This window comes from Arvicanthis niloticus, chromosome X (assembly GCF_011762505.2).
Source record: "Arvicanthis niloticus isolate mArvNil1 chromosome X, mArvNil1.pat.X, whole genome shotgun sequence".
Taxonomy (NCBI): domain Eukaryota; kingdom Metazoa; phylum Chordata; class Mammalia; order Rodentia; family Muridae; genus Arvicanthis; species Arvicanthis niloticus.
This window is the reverse complement of record NC_047679.1, coordinates 54,855,656-54,882,064: the sequence shown is the minus strand read 5'-3', so window position 1 is coordinate 54,882,064 and position 26,409 is coordinate 54,855,656. Positions and strand designations below refer to the sequence as shown.

The window sequence follows — 26,409 nt, the reverse complement described above, 5'->3', positions numbered from 1 at the left end:
GACCCCCAAATGCCCTCTGTACCCTAGGACCCACTGTGAGTTCCCAAGGCCAAGATCTCCATTCTAGTCCAACTTGCAATTTGGGAGAAGACAAGGGGAGGCAGCAATGCTGGGATGAGAATGGCATCTAAGGGGACTTTGGGGGCTGGAGCAGTATTGGGTAAGGGGCATTGTGCTGGAATGGACTAGTGTTGAGGACTGCAGTATTGGGGGCTATGTAGGTTTGGAACGGTATTAGAAGATGAAATTGCCCTAGAATGGGGAGGCGAGAATAAAGGCCTCCATTGGGTGGGGGGGCTGCAGAGAGTGGGGGAGGGAACCTGGCTGTAAGATGCTATGATGGAAGGGGTGTGGGGGTGCACTGCAGGAGAGGGGGTATTAGCAGTGTGCAATACTGGAATGGGGCTGGGGGCTCTGGTTAGGGGTATTTTTGGTGAGCATGCAGGCTGGACGATAGAAAGAGGAACCATGGGCGGAAGGATGATAGGGATGCAGGACTTAGGGAAGAGGTAGAGGAGAGAAGCAAAGCGAGGAAGGGCCGGGAGGTCAGGGGTGCCTATGGAGAACACGGGGTTGAAAAGGATGGGAGCCACTGGCCGGGGAGGTGGAGGGACCTGGGATTAGGAGGGGACAGGATTGGGAAAGGTATGGGCAGCTAGAGGATGAGAGACCGAAGCAGGCGGCCTCACCTGTTCCCTAGGCGGCTGCAAACGACTGAACCGGGCCACGGACCACCCATATCGCCTCCAGGCCAAGGGCTCCGCACTCGAATCCCCGAGAACAGCTCTCCGGCAGCCTGGCTGCTGTGCCCGCGCACCAAGGGGGCGCGCTGCGCGTGCCCGGACACGGGGGGGGGGCGCGGTCCCTGGCATTAACTCCTTTTGTGCCAGTGATGGCTCAAGTCCTGGGGCATGGCCCAATCCCACACACACGCATACACCATGTTCAGGCAAGCTCTGCTCCTGCCCCTCCTCACATTCCAAGCTATTAGACAGGTAGGTGATCTTCCAGGACCACAAATCCAAACTTTTATCTGCAAAGCTTGAGACCTTGACACACAGGGAGAAACTGAGGCACTGTATACAGAAGATCCAGTTTCTTGCCACAGAGCCCTCATCTGGCAACCATCACCTCTCCTTACTTAGCACCAGCACCACCCGAGATGCAATCACCAGTGGGGCCACTGTGCCCTCATCCTGTTACCCTCGCAGAGGTCAATGTCATTCACTTCCACTGCTTCTGTCAAGGTGAATTGGATTCAGTCTCAACAGATCAGTTGTCTGTCCATTCTGCCGTTTACCCTCATCCCAATAGCTAATATTTTTTTTATCTAGTTTCTGTATGTAGTACACCTATTCCCTTGACCTAGCACACATACACCCCTAAATCCCTGCTGAATATCCCTTATCCTAGCCAAACTTTGACCCCTTGGGCTCCTGCCAGGATAGAGCAAATCAAGAAAACAAAACGCTTCAGTTGTGTTGGCTTTACCATACCCGGGAGCACCATTCCTTTCTGACTTGAGTAAACCCTTTATGTAGATGGGCTTTGGGGCTCAGGATACTTTTAAAAATAACTTGGATATTCATTGGCTGGCATGTAGGCTTTTAACAGCATACTTGACACCTCCCAGTGATAGGGTGCAACTATAGATTGGGGGTACCCTCCAGTTATCACCCAACCATCAGGCTAGTATAGACGTCTTCCAGCCCTAGCTGGGCAGAAAAGAAATCATCACTGTCATAAAGTAGTTGGGGTCCCCAGCACAGCCTTGGATTGAGGACTTAAGGCAGGATTGAGACCACAAAGGTGAAACTGGCCCAGTCTGTTTCAAATGTGAATCTGAAGGAAATTTGAGTTGAGAGTGAGCAACAGTCACTCTGGGAAACTGCCAAGGTAGGTTGTATGAAAACATGGGATTCCAGCAGCAGGTCAGGGAGAAACAGGTGTGGCTTGTGCTGGTCTCTCTTCCCGCTAGAGCCACTCTGGACTTCTGTTACATCACATGACATCACATGCCCACAGACAGCAACTTTTTAGAAATGTCACCTTCCGAGTTCTCTAGTTAGCTTGGTGTATGATGGGGACCACGTGAGATGACATAATGACAGGCACTGTCTGGTATCTCTACCCCTCCTCTCAGCTTGTATGAAGCCAGTATCTGGAGTGTTATGGAAGGATGACGGGGACCCACTGATTTCTCTCCAGCCTAATGAACCCTTATTCGAGTGGTATATCCCCAGTGGAAGAGAGATGTAAAGAAGCTGCACTGTTTAGTTGAGGAGGGAATCTGCCTTTCAAGGACTGAGGCTTGGAGCTCATTCAGGTGGCTTTCGAGCAGGGAACAAAGGGTAACAGTGCAGCTAGAACTCAGAAATGCAGAGGCCAGAGGGTGAAGAGGAAGATGATGTGGAAGGCATAAAGACTGTGAGTTGTTCGTCCTTTCCCTGGCACTCTCACAGGAGACCCTTCCATGTGTAGATTCACACACTTCTTTTGCAAAGAAGCTCTGTATATTGAGTGCAGCAGCTCTGGGATCTCTATATAAATAATATACAAAACCCAACAGTTCAATGTTTCACATTAACAAAAATACTAAAAATTCATTAAAAATGGAGCCTGAGGGAAGGACCCCAACCACTACTGGAGCTTGCCCAGAAAGGAAACTGGGAATTAAGCAGAAAGGCTGGGCCACATCCAGTGTACAAGCAGTTTCTCCAGGTGACTCAGTAGCGTCCAAATATGTTGGTACTGGGCTGTGGCTGGGTATCTGTGAAAAATGAGAGACTGTCAGGGTGGAAGACCAATCAAGGCTCATATTCATGAGGAAAGCTAGTGAGCTGGGAAGGAACGGGGAAGAGGGAAAGGGACATCCACAATATGGGCCTGAAGCCAGCACCTCAGCCACCTCTGCCTACCCCATCCCCTCTTCTTCCCCAGATTCTTCTTGGGAAGGAGGCAGGCTTACTGGAGAGCTGTTGTTGAAGTTGCCGGACCAAAGCTGCTGTCTGTTGTTGCTGCTGAGTCTGCTGAAGCCCCTGGCGCTGGAACTAGGCAGAAATGGAAAGTAAAAGATAGAACTCCAACTTTCCAGCTCCTTCCTCACCCATCCGCCTTAACCTATTAGTGCTATCCCTGACCTCCCAATGCCACCCCATTGCACACTGCTCCTAGTATCGGTTGGCTATGTGTTCATCCTGTGCGGCTAGCCCTGAGCCTGTGGCTATAGTTCAGCAGCTACCTGGGGCTGGGACTGGGGTTGAGGTTGGGGAGGAGCTGCCTGCTGCTGCTGCTGGTGTGGCTGCTGCTGCTGCTGCTGTTGCTGTTGTTGCTGCTGCTGCTGCTGTTGTTGCTGCTGCTGCTGTTGCTGCTGCTGCTGCTATAAGCACATAAGAGATCATTTTAAGATGAGCAATGGAGCTATGACTTTGTGTTGGAAAGATGGGAGCAGGAAAAGGAGAGGGAGTTGGAGCCTAGAAGCAGTGAGGGAACTCCAGGTCCACATCTGAAAGAAACCAAGTAGTGTATCTAGCAAAGACTATTCAATTTCCCCCTTACTATGATCCTCAGGAAATGAAAGGGAGTGGGAGGAAGCCACTTAATCACCACTATCGAACCCATTATGGTGGTGTAGGCCTATAATTTCAGCATTCAGAAAGCTGAGGCAGGAGGATTGTCATGAGTTTAAGACTGGCCTAGGTTACAGTATGAGACCCTGTCTGAAGAAATGAAAGAAAATAAAAAGTACTAACATACATCCGCCTTTGTGCTCAGTGCTTACTACATTACTGCACATTTCATCTTGGGGATAGTGTGGGAAGAATCCGTCCTTTCTTGAGTTCCCAAGTGTCAGACACAATCCCATGGCCTTACCCGTAAGATCTGCTGCTGTTGCTGTTGCTGTCGGATGTGATACTGCTGTTGTTGCTGCTGTTGTTGTTGTGGCTGCTGCTGCTGCTGTTGCTGCTGCTGCTGCTGCTGTTGCTGCTCAGGCAGGATAGAAGTTGAACGGACGCCTGCCTGGACACCCTGGGCACTCAACGGAGTCATGGTACCCATCATGGGTGTCTGCTGCAGTGTCTGGTGTGAAAACCTCCAAAGACAAGAGGTTCAAAGGTCAAAGCACAGGGCAGGGAAAGGGGGTGGTGCAAACCCTGGGTCCCTGACCTGAAAGAAACTAACAAGTCATTGTATTCATTCCTCTTGGCACTAATGAGAGGAGCCCTTCTGGAGTCTGACAGATTTCTAGGTCAGAGAATAAAACACAAAGACAATACTCCATTTTACTGTCTCATAACCTTAATGTTTAGGAATTTTTAGATTCTGTTTTAGCTATTTTTCTCTCATGAAAAACTGCACATGATAAGCATTCTATAAACACCTATCAAGGGTTTTTATGGTTGCTATTGCTCCCCAGAAACACACCCAGTTGTTCTGCTACTCCAGATGCCCTTTTTATCCGAATCTGCAGATCCCTGAAAAATCTGCAGCTGGGCTCCCTTGCTTCTTCGTCTCACACCTTCCTCTACACTCAAGTCTATTTGTTCCACACTAATCCCTTAACACACCAAGCCCTTCTTATCACTCTTCTGAGCAAAGCAGTCCTTTCTGGTTGGGTCTCAATGCCGTACCTCAGTATTCAATGTCATAGTCAACTTGCCCTCTGTAAGCTAGGCCCTGTTCCCTCCCTAGCATCCGTTCCACACATTTAAGATCTGCTCCTTTCTGTCTTTCAGTCCCATGTTTTGGCTCATGCTGCATCCTTTACCTAGAATGCCCTTCGTTTTCTACAAATCTCAATCATAGTTACCTCAGAGGCCAGCTTGAATCCATAGTCCTTCTCCAGTGACTGATCTATACTGGTAGTAGCCCACCTTTTTTCAAGTCCCATTTACTTCGTGGCACTCAACTGAACAACTGATTATGGCTTTGTTCGTACCATTCTCTAAACATTCCCCTGTGACTTCCAGTATCTTCTGTGTAAGACCTCTACTTCTCAACTAGGGTAAAAGATCTCTGTGGTGAGGAACCATGTACTTTTTTTCACTATCTTTCCTCACTCTAGTCTCAGCATAATGCTGGCTACATAGCAGGCAATTAATCAGCCAGTCTAGAGGATTCTAAATCCTAAGTTATAGAGCCTCATGACAGTTGCCCAGGTCTTAACTAAGATTTGACTAAAATTAACCATGAAATTCTTTTGTTAGTCCATCCTGAAGTTCAACTGCTTTTTCTTCCCTTGAGAAAGGGTCTCATGTAGCTCAGGCTGGCCTCAAACTTATTATGTAGCCAAGGATAACCTTGAACTTCTGATCCTCCTCCCTCTACCTCTTGTGTGCTGTTATTTCAAGTGCGCATGACAGAGCAGGCTTTATGTAGGGCTGAGGATCAAACTCAAGCCATCATGCATGCTATCAACTAAACCTTATCCTCAGTCCTAGAGTTAACTATCTAATACTGGATTTAGGACTCCTTATCATGGAACTGCATCTATAAACCCCAGGTCCTTTCTTATCAAAGTTAGATACATTTGTTTCTTCTCTCTGGTCCTCAAAGATTTCTTCCAACTCAGGCCATTTGTGGTAATGGTTACATGACCAGATTGGTGTTCTTAATGTCTCCCAAAGTTCAGGCCCATTTAGCAGCTTCAAGTATGGGATTTCCCAAATCTGATCCTTCTTAAACCTGCTTATACCTCAGTATCCCTTACCAGTTCACCACTACTTTGGGTACCTTTGAGTGGTAGTCAGTCCATGCCCATAGGTTGGGGCCTGCTGATGCACATAGCCACTGGGCCGCTGTTGCAGGTGGCGAGTAGGATCTACAAGAGTAGGATTGGTAGAAGGGTGGGTGCTCTGATAAGGCTGGCTGGAGTAGCTGGGGGGCACCATGGTACCTGCAGGGCCTGTGTGTTGCTGCAATCCCACATGAGAGACATAGGAAGTATAGCCCTGGAGGGAAGGAGGAGAGAGAACTGGGACATGAGGGAGTACAGCAACTTGCTTCTCTCTCCCTGATGTTAATAGTCCCAGGCACTTACCTGGGAAGTCTGCAAACCATAGGAAGAACTAGGGGTCATCTGATGGACAGATGACTGTCCCAACATCCCCTGACTCTGCTAAAGGGAAAAAGGAGAACTCAAGTTCAGGAAATACTTTTTGCCATGTCTCTTTTATAGCTCCAGCCCTGCATACTCCTGAGAAGGTTCCAAGTATCTCCTCAGTCCTATGACCCACCAAAACCCCTCTCCCTGGCAGTCCTCCCTACTGCCCCTCTCACTATCTTTGCCTGGAGCTGTTGGCGAAGGCGCTGTCCCTGGGGCACTGTGGGTTGCTGCTGCCGGTACACAGAGGTCTTATAAGAAGAGGGTTCTAGGCCCATGACAGTAGACATAGTTGTAGGCAGCACACCGGGATAAGTTGGTCGAGTTGGCAGCTTTTGCATTGGTAATCGTACAGGGCGGTATGGGTCCACACGAGGGCCACCTGGAAACCAGAACCAATTGACCTCTCTGGGATCCTTATCCCTTCAGCCTTATTTTTTTTAAACAGTTCTAGCCATCAACATCTTCCCTGGGGAGGGAGGAATGTTTAACTCCACCAATCCTAGTGACTAGTACTTACCAGCAGGAAGTGGCTGGTTTTGGGTGTACAGGCCCATGGAGCTCTGTCTGTAGCTAAGGTGGGATATAGAACCAGGATTTGCATGGTGTAGAAGGTCTGGAGGCACTGTCACACCATAGGGACCACTCCGACCTGGCCCCATGCCATAGTCCTGCATGGGTGCAGAGGACAAAGAAAGGTAAGTGGGTTAAAGCAGTTCTGGGGAGAGAGGTGAGGGAGGTGAGGGAGGAGGGTGTAAGGAGGAGCGGCACTGATACAATTCATTGGACCATGATTCTAATGGCACCTCTTCCCTATGTACCGCACACCTCCTGGACAGCAGGAACTTTAACTTCTGACTACACATGAAGTCAGGAAAAGGGCTTGGGTGGGATAGGGACTGGCCTCGCTCTTGGTGGCTGGCTGGCTGCGTTTCTTGCCCTTGGTAGACTTCTTCTTGCGTTCCTCGGTGCTGGGAGGAGCAGTCCCTGGTTTGTCAGTCTTGGGGGGCTCAGGAGCCTTTTTCTCGGGCTCTAATAAGGCAGGGGCTGGTGGCTCCTCATCTTCTGGGGGCAGAGGTAGTGGCTCCAGATAATAGGCTCTGGGGCGAGGCCTCAGGTGGGTATGGTAGAGCAACAGCCGTTGTTGCTCCTCTCCTCGCGCCACTCGGCGGTCCACTCGGACTGTGCCAAACCAGGCCCATGACAGTGGTGCTGTTGATGGCTTCAGGCCCTCAAAAAGCTCCCAGGGAGAGATCTTTTGTTTGGTGGAAACTTGTAGACCCTGCTCCAGAAAAGGAGAAACAATGAGCCACCGAGACTTGGAAAATAGGAGAAAGTCTAGAAAGGGTGAAAGAACTGTTGACAAGTTTTCAAACAAGGAAAGAGTTGTAAGTAGTGAGGGGACATGAGAAGAAACAGATGCTGATATACAGATATATGCAGGACAGAACATTCTGGCTGGGGCAGAGATGAACTGCAGGAGAAGAGGGTGAAGAGGAAAGAGGAGACCAGGATAGAAAGATGGTACTGAAGAGGCAGACAGAGGAACAGAGAAGGAGGGGAGGAGAGAGGTTAACAGAAGATGAAAGGGATAGAAAGAAGCCAGAGAGAGGGGAGGGAAGGAAAGAAGGGAGAGAGGAGAGGAAAAGGGGAAGGAGAGGAGAGAAGAAAAGAGAAAGAAAAACTAAAGTGGCAAAAAGAGGCAGTCAGAGGGAAACAGGAAGAGAAAGACAGGTAGGAATAGAGAGACAAGGAAGCAGCAAGAGGAGAAAAACAGATGAGAAGAAAGGAATCGAGAGAATGTGTACACTGATGCACTTCACTCTGCATTTGAACCTCTGCATCCCCTTTCTCCCTTTTCTATACAGAATAATATGGTTACTCAAGGAACTACTCAACTAAGTGCTAGATAGACAGCCCGTGGGTAAGAGCTCTTGCTACTCTTGCATAGGACTCAAGTTTGTTTCCCAGAACCCAAATCAGGTGGCTCACAACAAGTTTGTGGGCAGCTGTACACGTATATGGCATACACACACCCAAGCACATCATTTTTTAAATCCAAATACTGAAACCAACATAAAAAATAAAAGGAAGCTGAGCTGGACAAGTAGAGAGACATGGAGGAAAGAGACAGGGTGCCATCAGGATGCTGAGAGATGAGAAAACAGTGGGGCAGAGAGGAGGGCAGGGCATGGAGAAAAGTCAGAGGGCAGTAAGACAGGCAGAAGTAACAGTAGAGTGTGAGAGAAGGGGAGATAAAGGGTAGGGAAAGCTAAGTCATTTGTTCAAAGCCCCATGGATGATGGTTTGTAGGTTTCCTTGGGGAGAGCCTAATGGGCTCCTGGATTTGATGTATAGGCTGGAGCTATGAGGTCAGAGATTAACATGAGGTGCTAGGAGGTAAAGGGCATGGGAAGACAACAGGACATGCCTCCTTCTTGAAGATAGAATCGAAGCCAGCAATCTTGTTGCCCTTGGTGTCGATAAGGGAGCCCTGTGGCTCACAGGTTATGACATCTCGGTTCTGCTTGGGTAGTGGCAACAGTTGATGAACCTTTTCCAGACTGTCTGATTGGCGCTCCCCCAAGTCCTTCTGCAGACATAAGAAGATGGGTCATGAATTCAAAGATACAGAAAAAGAGGGGCAGGAAGTTTTAAGGGGTACACAGACCATAGTAAGTATAAAGAAGATACTCAGAAGGTTAAAAACACTGACTGCTCTTCTAGAGGTCCTAAGTTCAATTCCCAACAACCATACAGTGGCTCACAACCATCTATAATGAGGTCTAGTGCCCTCTTCTGGTGTGTCTGAAGACAGCAGCAGTGTACTCTCACATACATAAAATAACTAAATAAATCTTTACAAAAGACATTCAGAGCTGGTCACGGTAGTATACATCTAGCACTTGGGTGGCTGAGGTGAGAATATTTTAAGTTTGAGGGCCAGCCTTGGATATATAAAGAACCCCAAACACCCTCCAAAAAAACCCCAAAATAATCACAGCACTTAAGAGGCCAAGGCAGGAAGATTGCCGTGGGTTTAAGCAATCTTTATGGGTTATATAATGAGTTAGTTATAGGAGAACTTGGGTTACCAAATAAGATGCTGTCTCATACCAACCAACAAACCAAAAAAAAACAAAAAACAAAAAAACAAAAAAAAAAAAACAAATTACAAAAAAGGCAATGGTATTCAGCAAATCCCCATTACATAGATCAAAAAGAACAGATAGGAAAGGGGAGGGAACAGGGCCCATCTCACTCCCCACTCCCAGGCTGCACAGTAAATACAGTCAGGGCAGAAGGAGCTGAGTTTTCAGCACCCCAAACCTTGTTCTTGACCCTTCTGCTCACCTGAAGCTTCTTCACCAGGTTCATATATGCACGTTTGTTTTCTTCCATGCTGCCTTGGGAGATACTGGACATGTCTGCAGCCAATGTTCCATTGATAAGCACACTTAGCATGTCCAACACAGTAGTGAAGAGCTCACTGTAGCAGGCAGGAAGCAAGGGAGAAAACCAAAGAAGCAAGAGATTAAGAAAACGGAGCCCTAAGAAGTCACAGATAGGAAGGGATGATGTCCCAAGGGGAACGAGATTGTATGAAGGAACCCAGGGCCATGGAGCCAGTGGTTCTTGCAGCTGGCACAGGATAGGGACTCTTTCAGGGCATGCCATACAGGGTTGGGGATGCTTACTTGTTAGACTGCATGTCCACAGTGCCACTGATGATGATCTCCAGGAGGAGCTGGGCCCACTCTGTAGTCTGTTGGGTACTACGCTGCACCGTGTCAAACATGCCCCCCACCTGCCAGGACCACAAGTCAGTCAGATGGTTCAAGGGAATGGTCAGTTTTTTGAGAAAAGCTTAGGTTAGAACCTGGTTGAGTGGGAACTGAGACCCACTAAGGCCCTGTCCAGTCATTTGTACCTATGATTTCCTATTCGATGTTAGGCCAGTGGCTGAATTTGGTATGTCAAGATCTGTTTCCTTACTTATAAAAAGATGGGACTTGTACTAAACAAATTCCACAATTCCATTTAACATTGCACAATGGGTTTCTAGTATTATAGGACCCAGCCAGAACGTCGAATATTGAGGCAGGGTTCCTGTAAGCATATGGAGTATTCAGTCTACTGGATCTTGGCCACAGGGATTTGGTTCCTCTGACCATTTTAAGGTCCTGTATTTCAGAAAAGTGAGATTAATATTGGAAGACCTCAAAGAATCTAGGGCCTCCATTCCTAAACCTGTCTTCCCTAACCTGGAGCTTCTTAACTGTCTTTCCAGCCCACCCTTTCCTCCTTCCCCAGAGTCCCCTCACCAGGTTAAGCCGCAGTTTGAGCGCCTCATGCATTAGCTGCTTTGGTTTGCAATCATCTAAGTACTGGTTTTCTCGCCAATTAATCACAATCTAGGATAGAAACAAGTTTAACATGTAGCTCAGGAATCTCCTTTCTATTCCAAGTCACCAAATGTTTTTTTTATCAGAAAATAATGAAGGGTCCAAGCATGTAGTGGCCTCTTAGGTGCACCCATCCCCACCCTGATGTCACCTCCAAGGCCCAGATATCCGATGTACCTGGTGCACCTGGCTGTGGAGGGAGGCAAGGAGTCCCTCACGTTGCTCATCCTGTCCTTTCAGACATGTTAGCACCAGTGATAAGAAAGGCTGCTGGCTCAACAGGGACATGCTGGAGTCACGAGGAGGGGAAGGGCAAAGACAAGAAGACTGTAGGTCAAGTACCTTCCAACTTCCTTGTAAACATTCTACTCTTAAAACATTTTTTCATTTCTGTTTTCTATGTATCTTATTCTATGTGCAGGCCATGTGCACATGTAGAGGTCAGAGGAAAACCTGGGAATTGGTTCTCTTCCCCTACCATGTGTAACCTGGGAATTGAACTCAATGCTGTTAGCAAGCATTTTTAACCCCTGGAGCCATCTTGCTGAACCCTAGATTCTACACCTAATATGTGACCTCCTGCTTAGCCATGCCACTCAGCTCTTGACTTGCCACATTCTTCCTGTCCTTCCTTCCTTTCCTTTTTGTTTTTTGTTTGTTTGTTTTTTAAGAGATGGTTTCTCTATGTAGCTCTGATTGGCTTAGAACTTGCTATTTAGACCAGGCTGGCCTCCCAAGTGCACGATTAAAGGTGTGTACTGCCACACCCCACTCATGTGCCACTTTCTCATGAGGCCTAGTCTCTACTTGGAGGCCCAACATTTATTCTTTCCTGGGCCTGCCACCTCCTCTCCTTTCTACTCTTTAGTTCTTACTTACCAGAGCCTTCTTCTGGTCAACAAGAACTCTTCTTACCTCTTCTGTTTTTGTCGATCTCGCTCTTTCCGGGAAGAAGAACCCAAGTGCTGACCCTTTTCCAATTCCTCCCCAGCAGCTTTTAATACATGGCCCTGGACTGAAGTAGGCAGTTTGGCAATGAGAGGAGCCACCAACCATACACCAGAACGCTCTAGAGAGCTAGAAGACAGAGGACATAGGGTTTCAGGGGAGCTGGCTAAGCCAAGTTGAACAATCATTTCTCTCCCCTGGGCATGTCCAATATCACCATTTCAAAAACATCATTCATGCTATCAGTAGAAAAAGTCATGAGGGACAAATCCTAATTTCTTTCTGTCCAACCTGAGCACAGGTTTGGTCTTGCTGCTGCTGGGCATGTTGCTTGCTGTACTTCCAGAAGATGAACCCGTCTCTGCTGACTGCTGGAAAACCTCGATTGTAGCCTTGGCAATGTTCTCCAAGAGAGAGTTCATCTCCTGGGGAGAATAAAAGGCACAGAAGGGCTAATTGGGCAGCTAGCACTAAGGGGAAACAAGGCAGGAGGGATGGGAGATAAGGGCTAATTGGGCAGCTAGCACTAAGGGGAAACAAGGCAGGAGGGATGGGAGATGAGGCTAAAGGAGGGTATCGTGGAGGTTGGCAGTAGGGACATTACTGTCAGAATCTGTACCCTCTTGGACCTCCATATTACTACAGTTCCCTACTGTCTTCTCCTTTGCCATAGAAACAGGCTCTACTACCACCAGAGCCATACTTGCCCACAGCAGACTCCACACTCTCAGCCCCTTTTCTTATCACCAGCTCCATGTGTCTGTCATTCTCACACCCCTTCTTATCTCTCTCAGTCAGGAGCTTGAGGGTAGGACCTCAGTTCTTCTATGAAGGCTGATATCCCTGACACAGGGAACTGGAAGTGGTCTGGGAAAGGGAGAGCCTGGAGACATTACTTACATTGTTGGGGGTCTGCTTGATCATCAGCTGTAGCTCCAAAGAGGACTGGCGCATGGTCCATTGGTCTAAGTTCTGGTGGTAAAAACCAAACCAATCATCATTGTGTCAACTTTACTACCTATTTTATGGTTAACTGTTACTCCCCTACAACAAATTCCTAGAAGTTGGAAAGAGACCTCTATGCCTCTCTCATCAGGAAAGACTACATTTAAATAATCGCAACTCCCTGAAAGTGAGTATATTTTACTATGGTTAAAACAATGATTTCATATTCCTCTAGATCCTTGTCCTAGAGCCTCACAAAGTTCTGCTCAATGCCTAACCTTTAAATCCTTAATGCTAAGGTTAAAACCTGACTGCGTTGTTTTATCAGCTGCTCAAAGTTCCCCACAAAGCCTTTTGACACTCTTTTGAAGTCCTGTAGAGACTGGAAAGCTACTGTTAGGTAATCCCCCTTTGGTATTATTTCCCCCAGGCTAAAGAGAGTCATTCCTTTAGTACTTCCTCCATGGCCTTATTTTCCTACCCCAGTCAGTCAAATGTCTGAAGCAAGCAACATGACAAAGTGAAAGGGTACAGGCACACCTGAGTCCACATAGTCACTGAAAACTTACTAGCTCCTCATGTGACCTTGGACAAGCTAATTAAATTCTCCAGCCTTGGTTTCCTCACTGGTCAAACAAGGATATTCATACTCACTTCACAAGGTCATAAAGATCACATGAAAAGGACTGAATATACGGTGCTGTGCATACAGTACGTGTGCATGAGTACAGTTTCCGCCGTAATAGCTATTACTAGTCACCTACTGAGTCACAACTGAAGTGCCTATATGCAAAGCAGAATCCAGGCCTCTCAGAGGCAACTCTTCCCATAGATGAGCTGTGCTCACCCCAGACAGTTGTGCACTCACCTAACAGCCTAACTCGAGTCTAGACCAGACCACCAGATCTGCTCCTAAGCTCACGCTGGAGCTGTTTTTCTTGTTCCCATTCTCCTACATGCTTGTTCATCTTCCTACTGACTGAATGGTTCCCACTATTTTCAGGTAGGGTCCGTCCTGCTGCTCCCCCCAGCACCCTAGCTCCTTTAGCCTACCTTGAGAATCCGTTTAATGCGCTGCCTCTGGGGGTTTTCTCCATCTTCGTTGTCCAGCAGTCGATGTGGGTAGCAGATAAGCTGCATGAGGCGCTGGGCCTGGGCACTACTCAACACTGGGTCTTGTAGATCATTGCTATCCTCACACAGTGACTTAAGGCAACGTTCTCCTACCCATTCCTAAGGAGGCTGATAATTAGAGGACGGCAGGCAACCCTGGCAAGTTGTGCCAGGGGCAGGTAAAGGACCCAATGTATAGCAGGGAGGTAGTGTGGTCATGGGTGAGAAACAGGGCTAGATTACATAGAAGCATTTATAGGTGGTGTGGGGGGAAGGTGAGACTGACCTGTTGGCAGATGCTTCGCAGCACGTACTTGGCATAGACATCCAGACTTGCTGTCTCCACAGAGATGTTGCGGCCACCCTGCCTCCGACCGCTGCTACCACCTCCTCCCTCTTCTTCTGGAAGTTCTTCTGTTCCTCCCGGCACAGTGAAGCCTGAACCTTTTAGCTCCGCATCCCCTGTGGTTCATGGGTGGGAGATAGACAGGGTACAGTGAGATCAGAACAGTGCATGGAGACCTGCCCTGGCCCACAGAGGCAGAAATTCCGCAAACGCTGCCCTATGAAACAGAAATATACAGAAATATACTTTTCCCCACCCCCACTCCAAAGGTCAGAGAGACCACCTTTGGGAGGGAGAAAGACTGTCCCTGTAGTTCAGCTGGCACTCCACCCTATATACACTTCTGGCATGTCTCTTTTCCTACCCCTTGCATACCGAGTACAAACACAGCCTTGAGAACAGCAAACACAGCTCCATCCACGATGCGGTTCTGGGAGGCAGCCAGCAGGTGGCGGTCACAGGAGGACCGAATTCCAACGGTAGGTTTGTCTGCAAGGAAGCCCAAGTTAGGGGAAGCAGGAGTAAAAGTAGTGGGTTGGGAGAGCCAGTTCCTATAACTGCCTGGCTCCAATCAAAGTCACTCACTTCCATCAGACTGGCAAGGATTGAGTTGTGGCGTCTTGAACAGGTGGAGAAGGATTCGGCAAGTAAGCCTGGCTCCTGGCTCAGAATCCTGCTCACTACAAGCTAGTAAAAATAAACAAACAAACAAACAAACAAACAAATAAGAGTAAAGACAGCAGATCTGAAAAAGAACGAAATCGAACTCTATGCATGTGAATGTTGGGAGGAGGAATAAGCTGAAATACAAGTGAGGTGAAACGGGAAAAACAATATAATCCTGAAGGAGAAGTGAAGCACAAAAATGTTATACAGCTGAAAGGTCAAAAACCTAGAAGGTCCACAGGGTGGGCTGAAGCTCCTGCTCAAGCATAAGGGAGGTATTGGGTTCAATTGTGTGTGGGGAGGGGCATGGCATCAGGGTTGCAAATTCAAAATAGGCCTTTCTAGCCTTCCAGCCTGGAGTGCAACAAAGCCTTGGCCTGGGAACTGCAGCAGGGTGTCTCACAGTCACAGGGTGGCTATGGAGCATGCGTGAGCACACATAGTGCAGTTCTGAGATTCTAGGGGTTATGGATTGGTACATTACCAGCATTGAGGAGTGAAGGGATGGCTGCGCAGCGAATCAGGTCTTCTAGGAGCAAACACTGACGGGCGATGAGGATAGCAACAAAAGTAGCCAAGGAATCATGAAAAGACAAGTCACTGACCTGAGCAAAACAGATAGACACTGTGAGTCAGTATGCAGGAGGAGACATAGCCAGTGTGCCACGCCTCCATTCTACTCAACTCTGACCCTCTGTGATCTTGATTATAGCCAGATCTCTAACAAATAGGTAACTGTCTCACATTCCAGCAAGATCCCATCCAAAGGCTTACATCTACGTTGCAGAGGAGGTCGTTGAAACCACAAGTGCCATTGTTAGAGGAGCAGCACAAGGCCTTAAGTACTCCTAACCACTCTGCACTCAGTGACTTGCAATAGCCGGTGAGCTCTGCACAAAGGATGGCGATGTCGTTTACCCTAGGGAAAAGTACAAAAGCCCTCAGGAAACATCATCTAACAAAGCCTCAGATGCCTAGCTTTTGGTCTCTGCCCCAGTCCTCCCAATATCAGGTAGAAGCATGATGCCCATTCCTCAACTCAGGATAACCCATACCTATCAGGATCATGGTGACCCACGCAGACGTGCATAAGAGCATTACAGACAAAGCTGTAGCGGTTAGCAGGGTTCTCACTAAGACTCTTGCCTAGCCCCGTGTAGGTGAAAGTGTGAGCAGCAGGGTTCTCCAGAGTGTCAATCATAAACTCCGGTGCCCAGCGCATATTGGATTCTGATGGCTCCACATTACAGTAGATGGTGTTCTTCACTTTTGAGCAAAAGTCACTGCAGGGGTGGGGAAAGGAAATAGCAATACTGAAGGAGGCCTGGAGGGATACAGGGATGGGCAGGAAAGGGGAGAAAAGAGAAAAGAAAAGGAGTGAAGGATGGAGGACCTTGGGAGAAGAGAAAGGGAGCTGGGCCACAGCAGACATGGCAGGAAGGGAGCCACATGTGATTAAGAAAGTGGCCTGTGAAGGCAAGGAGGAAGAAGGTTCACTTTCAGTAATAAGGTAACAGGTGAGGGACACAGTCCATAGCGATCCCGCACAGACAGCTCGATGCTGAGGTGTGCAGTAACAGGAAGGACGTGGGACTAGCCCCATTCTCTTACCCCTTCTACCTCTCTTACCTGAAGAGCTCCCCAAATTTGCTCTTTAAATGGCTACAGGAGGTATACAGATCATAGAGATAAGCAAGGATACAGCGCTCTGCAGAGGAGCCATCTGAACGATTCATTCCATGTTTCACCACACCACAGAGCCTACCACAGAGGCACGGTACAGAGAATTAACAAGTGGTAATACAGGGCCCAGGGCACAAAGGCCCTGGAGACAAATTCAAGTGTCTTGGTAAAGCTATCCCTAACCCTATCTTAGTAGCAGACACTGTCACACTGTGTAGACCCACATGTCCTTCCTAGGCTATTTCTAACTGACATTCACCAGAACCCTGCACATTTTAGTTACTCTGAAACTTCGCTTACCCCTCAAACACTTGCGCCATCTGGTCCTGATTGAGGATGAGGCAGGCGTGATAGTGTCGAAGGACAGCCACAATACATAAGCACAGGCTGGTAGTGTAGCTGCCCACCAGATCAGACGATTTGAGAAGGAGCTCCGCCTCAACCACACTCAGTTCATTCAGCAGCTATTGGAGAAATGGAAGTAAAACCTGAGAAGAGGCCCTTTTTATTGTACATAACCCATTTCCGGTAAGGAACTTAGCATGGCCGAGCCTGAGCCCTTCCCACTGGAGGCACTTCAGCAGAGAAGGGTCAGATTACCACATACCAGTGTCCTGCACTCTCCTAGCAGTATCGCTAACCAGTCTCCAGGACAGCATGCTATGAACTCCACAGCGGGAAGATAGTCTGTATCCAAAGCTCTAATCTGTCTCTTAGGCCTCCCCAGGGAGCACTTAAGTCTCTATTCCAGCAGTCTTAGCTCATGTTCCACTCCCCCTGTGCTAGTCTTCAAGCCATCCCAATAGCCTGGGAAGCTGGCTGGAGCTGCCACTCTCGTCTTCATGACCCTATAAAGCATGAATTCCTTCTTCCACCCTTATCTCTCCCAACTTCCCCACCTGAATGGCAAAGTCGATGAGGCCACTGATGCTCAGTGAATATTCCATGAGGTCGAAGATGAACTGCACATGCTGCACCAGAGGCAAGTGATATGACATGCCAAGGGCAAAGCTCGTGATCTGCTCCAGAACATTCCGGGAGACCTGATAAGGGCAATGCAAGTGAGACAGGAATGGAAGAAAAGAAGGCCTAGGGACGCAGGAAAGGATGATGGTGGGAGGGGATGAGACCATCAAGCTTAGCCTGCTTAGGGGGAAGGTAAAAAGGAAAACAGGACAGGAGGCCAGAATGTGGGAAGGGGGCTGGCTTAGGCCCACACCTGAGCCGTGACCTGGTGTTGGTCATAATGGGAAAGGTGCTGGAACTTAGCAAAAATATCTTCAGCAGTGGGGAAGGCTTCGGGCCGGTTGCGGCGTCGCTTCTGCCCATCTTCCCCACCTGACAGGACAGTTCAAAGCAAGGAGTCAGGACAAAAAAGAAAACTAGCTGACTAGGGCTCAGGTAGGGGTGTGGAGAAGGGACTATAGCAGGGAGGGAGGAGGGAAAAGGGAAAGGAGGGAAGGGAGAGAGAAGAGGGGAAGGGAGGTCAGGGAAGGGCTGGGATAGGGACAAATGGGACAAAGCACAGGTTTAAAGGACCACAGACTATGTGGCCCTCAGAGGAACGTGTATGGGGAGGTACTAGGTTAAGGGTGGAGGGGGAGGAAGGCAGTAAGGGGCTTACTGTGAGGTACCTAAGAATGTCAGGTCTCCAGGATTCAGAGGCACAATAGGAGCAAGCTGGTCTGTAGAGGGGGGGAATGAGGGGGAAGTTTCAAAAGGACTAGAGCTCTCAGGAGACTCCAAGAGACAGGACACTGGGACATGACTGGGAAGTGCCCTACACTGGGCATGGGAAAACTGACTAGGGCATTCTTTAGGGAGTATTCTGTTTAAGAAGACTGAAACCCACCAGTTTCTGCTGTCCCCTTGCGGTTCAGAACCTTCAGGATATCCTTGGTAATCTTCTTGATGGCATGTCGGGCATCATCTCGCTGCTTCCCCACCCCAAACAGTACGACCAACCGCTGGTTGCACTCATGGCTGCATGACTCCTCCTGCATCCCAGCAGCACCATCAGGCTCCATCACAAGTCTCCTGCCCTCCTCTTAAGAGCATGCTTTGCATCTCTCAACACTCCCATGTTCAAGACCCTTCTCAAACACACCCACCCCCTTAGGAATGGGTCTAGCCCCTCAGCAAATTCCTTTGATGGAAATCTGGCTTCAAAACAGGCCATCACCAATGCTGGAGAACAGTACCTGTGGGATTGGAAAGTGTGTGGCATACTGCACATGTCGTGGCTGGTCATATAGAATCCCAAGTGTCCCCTCGATCTTCTCTTTGGGTGGGGGTTTCACATCCTTTTCAACATCTGGTTTCTCAGGGGATGGGCTTCCCTTCCCCTCACAAGGCATAGTAGGGGAGAACAACTAAGAAGGCGAAAGGGCAGAGCATTCAGGAGAAGCAGGAGGCATAAAGGAATTCCAAAAGGAGACACAAGGGGAAGAGCCAAGGCACTGGATGCTTCCATGCTCAGGATCTTACTGAGAAATCAGGCTTTTCCATGTCCTCAAAAAGCACACTGGAACTAGGGTCGATGTCCATAGATTCAGAGAGCCCTGGGTCCTGAAGGCATTCAACAAAGCAAGAGCTTTCTTAGTCCCAGGAAGAAGTTCTTCACTGTCCAGGAAAGGTCATGGAGAACTGGATCAAGGAGGCATAAGGAAAGCCCAAGTTCTGGATTCAAACCTTGCCCAGTCACTTAACCAGTAAGTAAGTAAAGCCTCAGTTTCCATCCGCTTTAAATGGAAGGCAAGAGTACCTCACAGACCTTTTGTGAAGACCAAGTGAAAACTGACATGAGACTACTTTATAAACCACGAAGTGCTGAGAAAATACTATCATTCTTGGGTAACTCTTGGGTAAAGGAGACTTTCAGAGGCTTCTGGAAGCTGTGAAAATGGGTGTCAAAAGTAATAATTAAGAGCAAGGAAAGGGCCACACACCTCTAGCTTGCTGCTGCTGCTGCCTTCAGCCTCCTTGCGCTCTGGATCATCTGCAGGATCATCAAAGGGAGAGGGAGGCCGAGGACCAGGGGCTCCAAATGCAAGATCCCCCCGAGAGATGAGAGTGCAGGTGTACATATTATGGGAGAAAACATCATGTCGGATGAGTTCACAGAATAGCAGTACCAAGTTAAAGAATTCCACTCGCTCACTCTCACTTCGGGGATCAGCTATAAAGAGAGAATAATGAAAGATGAGTTAGCTGAACATAGAATGGACACTCTTATAAATACTGCACAGAGACATCCCCTAGGCAATAAGAGGAACAACAACAAAAATCCAGAAACTGCCTAAAGATACAACGTATAGTTAATGGGGCTAGAAAAATAACTCAGCAGTTAAGAGCATTCACTGGCCATTCTTCCAGAGGGCTTAGGGTTTGATTCCCAGCACCTGGGCGGCTCACAATTGCCTATAAACTCCAGTTCCAGGGGATCTAAAGTCATCCACTGGCTTCCAGACATGTACATGGTACACAGGCATACATGTAGGAAAAATACCCATAGACAACTTTTAAAGGATGACCAGAGCATCTTTGCTGCTGTGCATATAGTAAAAATGCTCTGCTCACATGTTCTCATGTTGGTTCTTTCCATTTCTCTATTCTATTAAAATTGTGAGACCATAAAGGAGCAGAATTATTCTAAAAGTCATTCTGCACAGAGCCCAGGACAGAAATAGACACCAGACGACCCTTCTTTATGTTTTCTGATGACATAGCTTGTAACTGGATCTAGGCAGAGTAACTAGAAGGTTATAGATGTGCATACTCAGCATGGGAGCCTGTGTATCCAGAAATTGCAGGAGGACATCCTGGAAAATGGGTGCACTAGGAGCAGAAAGGGAACCAGAGGCAATGGAACCCTTCTCATCAGCTGCTTCAGATTCTCCACAGCGCTGCAAGGTGAGAGAACAAACTGAGGAGTGATTTTTCTTTTTCTTCACTCTTCAATACATAACCCTGGAAGCATCACTAGTCTTGCCTCTGTTCCACACTTTCTATTTCCTTTGCTACCTCCCAATTCCAGCCTTGATCTCGTCTCTAATCGGTTTATCCAACAGCTCTTTTCTACTTGTGTCTCCTTATGTCCTTAACATTTGCTGTAAGTTTACCACTTTTCTTTCTTTATTTGGTTTTGTGAGGCAAGATCTCACTGTGTAGCTCTAGCTGGCCTGGAAGTCACTATGAAGACCAAGCTAGTCACACACTCATCGAGATCAGCCTGTCTTTGTCTCCCAAGTGAGTGCTGGGATTAAAGTCATGCACCACCATCCCCATCATTTTTTTTATAAATTTCTTTTGTTGTTGTTGGTGGTGGGGTTTTTTGTTGTTTTTTTGTTTGTTTGTTTTGTTTTTCAGGACAGGGTTTCTCTGTGTAGCCCTGGCTGTCCTGGAACTTACTCTGTAGACCAAGCTTGCCTCCAACTCAGAAATCCGCCTGCCTCTGCCTCCCAAGTGCTGGGATTAAAGGCGTGCGCCACCAACGCCTGGCTCATCATTTTTTTAAAACCTTTTTTTGAAACAGAGTTTATGTAGCCCTAGCTGTTCTAGAACTCCATAGGTAGACCAGAGTGGCTTCAAACTCATAGTGATCTGCTTGCTGCAAGCTCCTGGGTGCTGAGATTAAAGGTATGCCCCCTGGCCATAACACCTGTTTTCTTTTCAACTTTTGTTACTGTCTCTGTACCTAGTCCAGGTTGGCTTTGTTACTGCGATCCACCCTAGTCTGCCTTTCAAGTGCTGTAATTACAGGTATGTGTCAAGATAAGAGCTCTCCCTTGTTTTGAATCCCTCAGGTCCAGTCCTAATCTCACTACCACCTCAATCACTACAAGATGTTCAAACTCAATTGAGTCTTTCCATTGGGCAATCCATTTCCTTTGCTTTGCCTCTAACCTCAGCCTCAATTTCTGCTTGTCTCTTCTCCAGGAGTTTGGCTACTACCATAGCACGATGCCGACCCGAGCGTTTGCAGCTTACAGCCCATTCACACAATAATGATACCACAGCATCATCATCAGAGGAAATCTGTAACCAAAGGATTTGACAAGGATAAGAAACAGAAGTCTGGGAACAAAAGAACTAAGTTCTCTTTGTTCAAGATAAGGCCCCAGTTAAAAACATCCTGGGCCCAGGCAGCTGGAAGATATCTCTTCAGGAATCTCCTGGTTTCAATGGCATACTATACCTTTGCCTTATAGATACCGCTTCTCCTGCAATGTTATTGCTCTTTCTCTTCTTACTCACCTCATGACCATCCTTACTAGGCCCCAATCCAAAGATTCGATTACAAAGGGAGTCAAGAGAGTTACTAAAGTCAGAGCGCTCAAAACTATGGCTATCCAGCACTTCTAAAGTATGGAGCACCCGTCCAATGGTGAAACCTGAAGACAAACAGTAAAGGGGACTTAACTAGAAGCTCAATGAATTCAGAGTCTCAGATAGCTAGGAACCTATCACAAATCCTTTCTTAGCTTTTGTCCTCTGACACTCACCTGCAGTAGCTTCCTGGCACTTATCAAAAGACCAGCGAACCTCAACTGCTTGTCCGCGCTCCTTGATTTGTTGTTCGATCTCTCGTAACTTCGCACGGACCTGTAGTTAAAAAAAAAAACTTTAGGGTTGGGGATTTAGCTCAGTGGTAGAGCGCTTGCCTAGTAAGCACAAGGCCCTGAGTTCAGTCCTCAGCTCTAAAAAACAAAAAACAAAACAAAAAAAAAAACTTTAAGGAAACACCCAGATATATAAAAATCTTTAAAAAAAAAAAAAGGTAGTCAAGTTGTGTACTACCAAACATGGTAGTACATGCCTGTAGCACTTGGAAGTCAGACGCAGAAGGATCACCATTAAGTTTGAGGCCTGCCTGATCCACATAGCAACTTTCAGGCTACTCAGCAAGATTCTGTCTCAAAACTAAAACAGAAACATAAAACACATCCCAGCTTTGAAGTAACAGTGCAGCAGTTAAACTTACCTGCTGAGTAAAGGCACTGTTCCCCTCTGGCATGGGCAAGTTGGAAGGAGCAATGGGCAGGTGGTCAAGTGGTGAGCCAGTCTTAATTCGGCTATCAGTCAGTGAGTAGTGCCAGACTAGGGCACTGGGGCAACACAGAAGGATGGTCTGCCAGACAAATAGATAAGTCAAACCCAGTTACCACTGCTACCTTTCTAGAATCCCCACTTAAGACCCACTTCCCTTAGGTTTGATATCTCAATTAGATTTATTATGACTAAGTCCTTGCAGCAAGTATCATTCCTGATCCCCGTCTTCCTTACCTTCCTCCTTTAAAAAAATAGTATCTTGAGACAAGGTTTCATTTGGCTATGTAGCTTAAGCTTACTCTGAACTCACAATCCTCCTGCCTCTTCTTTCCAAGTTCTGGGACTACAGGCATACACTATCATACCTAGATTCTCATGCACTTTTCTAAAAAGCTTTGGGCTGATTACTTAGTCCTGGAAGAGAATGTCCAAAATCTCTAAAACGGAACATCCTGTTACAGAGAAACACTAATTCTTGAACTGGTACTCAGTGCCTGCTCCCACCTCCAAGCTGAACTCACCCCCATTCTCCAAGATGAGCAGTCAATTCCTTATACTTTTTTGAGCCCTTTAGTACCTACCTGAAGGATACAGCTGAGGCCAAAAACCAGGGGACGGTGCTGAGGGCACATAAGCAGGTCACTAAAGGGAGTCGAGGGTGTACTGCTAGTTGGGGGTTGAGGTGCTGGGGTAGTAGGCAGAGAACTTGTTGACTGAGCAGATATGACATGAGATGAGTGGCTGCTCACACCATCCAGCTGTAGAGCCAATCTCCGGGTACAGAAGTAGGCAAGGCGGCGGGACAGATAGGCAGACTGAACGAATTCCCCTGAGTACTGCAAGGATATGACCAACAGAGCCTGCTAGTTTTCTCCAAAAGACACCACTCTGATGTCTAATTCTTACTCAGATCCCTCTAAACAGTCCCTTCCTAGGTCTAGGCCTTACTCGAAGCAGTAGGGGAAGCAGCAATTTAAGCAATTCATCTTCTCCAGGGCGTATTTTCTCAAAACACTCAAGCACCCAAGTCAGGAACTCATGTCTGTCCAGCATTCCATCCTATGGATAGCAGGGAACTATTAGAGGTAAGGCAGATAAAGGAAATGGAAGAATGAAGAGAGCCACACCAGGGGCAAGGTAAAAGGTAAATTCCATTCTATACCAACAGGCCAGGATAAGGTGTAACTCAACGCCATGTACAACATGCCCTTGCTCCTACCTGAAACATGAACAAGGCGAGCTTCTCATTGTAGTCCCACTGCCTGATTGCCATCTCTACATCATGGGGTAAAGGTCCTATAGTAGAGCCACAGCCTCCACTTCCTGCAGGCCCTGGCCGATAGTATTCAGCCATCTTCTGGAGTTGCTCCCATAAGTACTTTGTGATGATTTGGGTCCATTCTAAAGAAAATATGGAAAGGGAACTATATGATACTATTCTTAGGCTTAGAATACTCTATCCCCTACCTCCACTCACAATCACCAGAGTTCTAAACACTAGTCACCCTCTTAGCCTGTAGACAAATGTCACCTCCTTAAAAGCAAGTAATCATTACGTCCACTGAAGTCTCAAAGAACCTTCTGTCTACTCTCTTGGCATTTACCACTTTCTATATTTAATTATGCTACATACGCCTTAGCGTCTCCACTAAGATCTAAAGAGCAGAAGTTATAAGCTAGTCATCTTTACAGCCCAGTACCTGAATACAGCAGATACTCAAATTACTCAGTGCTTACCAATTTCATGAATGCAAGATTCATGCAGAAGCAGGGAATCGACTAGGCTCTAAGGCTCCATCACTTCTTGAAGCCATCAGTGGTACACTAGGTGTACAGAGTTACTTACCAGTGAAGGGGTCAGCAGTATTTTTCTTCTTAACCTTAGTCTCAGACATTGCTGCATAGTAGGCACAGGTCATCTTAATGAGCCAGGCAGCCCGCATCACAGGCACTGTGTATTTGGCCAAGTACCCGAATACTTCTTCCTTCTTACTGAAAATGGGGACCTGGATGGACATCACAAACAGCAAGGTCTCTCTAATTACCCCAGGGAGCTGACACCATGTAGCTTAATTTCAGAATATAGGCAGACACATTCCCCACCTTGACCTTAAGAACAGGAAAACAGTACCTCACCTTTTTGGCTAGGTGTGTGAGTGGTTTGGTGCCAGCCAGGTCAGTAAACCAGGTATTAATAGCACTCTGAGATCTTGCAGTCACCAGCCAGAAGTTGTCCTTCTGGTTCATTAGGGACTTCCTCCGACCAGTGTCAGACAGAGTATTACACCTTAACTTCTCTGCGATGATGCTGCTGAAGTTGGAACTGATCTAAAGGGAGAAAAGTACACCTCAGGGTAGTAAGAAGGGGAAGGCAGGTAGTCCTGCTTCTCATGAGAAGGATGCCAGGGTAGCACTGAGTTATAAACTCTGCCATTTACCTTATCCCTTTCAGTTTGCCCAACCCAGAGCTTTTGCTCCTCAGATTATTCCAGCCTTTTCCTTCAGCCTGGCAGGGTTGTCTCACCTTGGCAGGATTGAAGTTGACGTTCTTGGCACTGCCATGTTCATCCCCAGAGACAGCAGGCTGGTTATTGAAACCTTGTTTTACATTCAAAGCCGTCAGTTCATCCTGAGGCAGAAAAACAGCGTTTTAGCTCACCCTCATTCGCCTTATAGAAGAGATTGTTTAAGAGAGGGCAGAAGAAAAGGTAACAAGGGAAAAAGGGAGGAGAAAGATTCTGACTAGAAGAGGTTGTTATTTAAAGCCCAGCCCTTATGTTCATTTGGACCCCACCCTCACCCCCACAGTCAATGAGATTCCCACATCCCCCAGTGCGACCTCAACATCACTCTTCCCTTACAGGCACCTCACCAAGCTGGCCCTAACAACTTTCTGAGGTTTGTGTGTGAGCGCCCGAGTGAGTGTGGAGGGGGGCACCTCTGGCATGGCTCCTGAAGCACGAGCTCCTCAACCGGAACTGCTGGCAGACCCTACTCTCCGGCAGGGCACCAGTCCACTCTACTCTTACCCCTGTTGGGACTTTTGCTCTCACCTAACCTTTCCCCCCCTTTCCCTCAACTGTCAGTGTCTCTTCCCACACTAAACACCTGCCCGGACCCCGCGGGAACGGGGAATTGTGAACGCACCTCCTTCTGTTTGGGATCTTGAGGGTACACATCGGGAGGCCCCAGCCGCAGCCGCTTCAGGGGTCGGTGTTCATAGCTCAAGATCCCGAAAGCCGCCATCTTGCCCAGCCCGTACCGCCTGAGGCGCCTGCAGGGCCAGGCGAGGTGGGGAGGGAAGGGGCGGAGGGCCGAGGACGGGAGGGAGCACGGGGACAGCAAGCCGGGCGGCGGTAGAGAGGACCGAGGCCGAGAGAAGGGGGGTGGCGGAGGCGGGGCACGTTAGAAACTCTCGATTACTGCCGGAAACTGCCGAGGGACGCTGGGTACCGTCGGACAATACTGACTGCAGAGTGGGTGGGGCCTCGCCGGCGCGGGGCGGAGCCCCACAGCCCGGGAGCTTTGGGCCCTAGGAGGGAAAGTCAATTTCACACACTAAAAATCCACCCGCGTGGCCGGTGCTGGAGGCGCAGACCTGAAATAAGGAAGGCAGCCGCTGTGCTGAGCTCTAGCTGGAACTGGGTTCCCGTTGTCTTGCTCAGTTCTTGGCCTAAAATAAGTGCTCAGGAATTTTTAGTTTACTTAGTAACTGCATCTTTTACTAATCACTTCGTTTCTTAGTTCCCACATCTGGATAATGGGCATGCTAGACTTCCTTCAAAGGACAGTTGTAAAGATTAGAAACTACTATTGTTTTAAGAAAGCACCTTTGGACTGATACAAAAGATCCGGTCTAGCCAGGCACGCGCCTTTAATCCCTGCAGAGGCAGAGACAGGCGGATCTCTGTGAAGTGCCTTGTCTCACACAAAAGAAAGCACCAATAAAACTGTAGTGCTTGCTTCTGATCTCTCCAGGTGGTTACAGCCCTTAGGCACCCAAACCCCCAGTCCTTTGTTGTTGTTACAAACCCTTAACCAGGTGGTGTACACCTTCAGTCCCAGCAGAAAAAAGCAGATCTCTGTGAATTCAAGGCCAGCCTGATTTAAATAATGACTTCCAGGACAGCTAAGTCTATGTATGACCT

At 47.9% G+C, this 26,409-nt stretch overlaps 2 protein-coding genes across 12 annotated transcripts in view; both read right to left on the bottom strand.

Moving 5' to 3' along the window:
- Nlgn3 (neuroligin 3) overlaps positions 1-2,450 on the bottom strand; it is a 30,376-nt gene extending 27,926 nt beyond the window's left edge. For all 4 annotated transcript variants that reach the window (XR_004604543.2, XM_034485290.2, XM_034485291.2 and 1 more), the window contains exon 1: positions 690-2,450. The gene's annotated coding sequence lies outside the window, so the exon portion shown is untranslated. The remainder of the gene's footprint in view (positions 1-689) is intronic.
- Positions 2,451-2,576: 126 nt separating this feature from the next.
- Positions 2,577-25,689, bottom strand: Med12 (mediator complex subunit 12). Of its 8 annotated transcripts, none has more exons than XM_076918160.1 (46): positions 25,409-25,689; positions 24,786-24,890; positions 24,398-24,589; positions 24,108-24,267; positions 23,481-23,662; positions 23,210-23,320; positions 22,843-23,097; positions 22,194-22,340; positions 21,715-21,814; positions 21,467-21,603; positions 21,116-21,247; positions 19,989-20,115; positions 19,159-19,388; positions 18,698-18,778; positions 18,412-18,582; positions 18,063-18,207; positions 17,845-17,895; positions 17,430-17,548; positions 17,110-17,253; positions 16,511-16,674; positions 16,157-16,288; positions 15,583-15,810; positions 15,302-15,446; positions 15,012-15,132; positions 14,447-14,548; positions 14,237-14,350; positions 13,802-13,977; positions 13,456-13,635; positions 12,358-12,429; positions 11,749-11,882; positions 11,425-11,586; positions 10,687-10,798; positions 10,429-10,518; positions 9,802-9,911; positions 9,458-9,593; positions 8,535-8,696; positions 7,008-7,385; positions 6,624-6,774; positions 6,280-6,485; positions 6,041-6,115; positions 5,897-5,951; positions 5,734-5,821; positions 3,874-4,093; positions 3,242-3,379; positions 2,969-3,050; positions 2,577-2,770 (listed from the first exon to the last, which is right to left on the bottom strand). In XM_076918160.1, the coding sequence occupies exons 1-46, from the start codon at positions 25,505-25,507 to the stop codon at positions 2,727-2,729; spliced, it is 6,465 nt and encodes a 2,154-aa protein (XP_076774275.1). In that variant the 5' UTR covers positions 25,508-25,689; the 3' UTR covers positions 2,577-2,726. The 8 variants fall into 8 exon arrangements, with proteins under 8 accessions (XP_076774275.1, XP_076774274.1, XP_076774277.1 ...); XM_076918159.1 differs by having other exon boundaries at positions 6,041-6,118; positions 25,409-25,688; XM_076918162.1 differs by having other exon boundaries at positions 6,041-6,118; positions 6,289-6,485; positions 25,409-25,688.
- Positions 25,690-26,409: the final 720 nt, after the last annotated feature.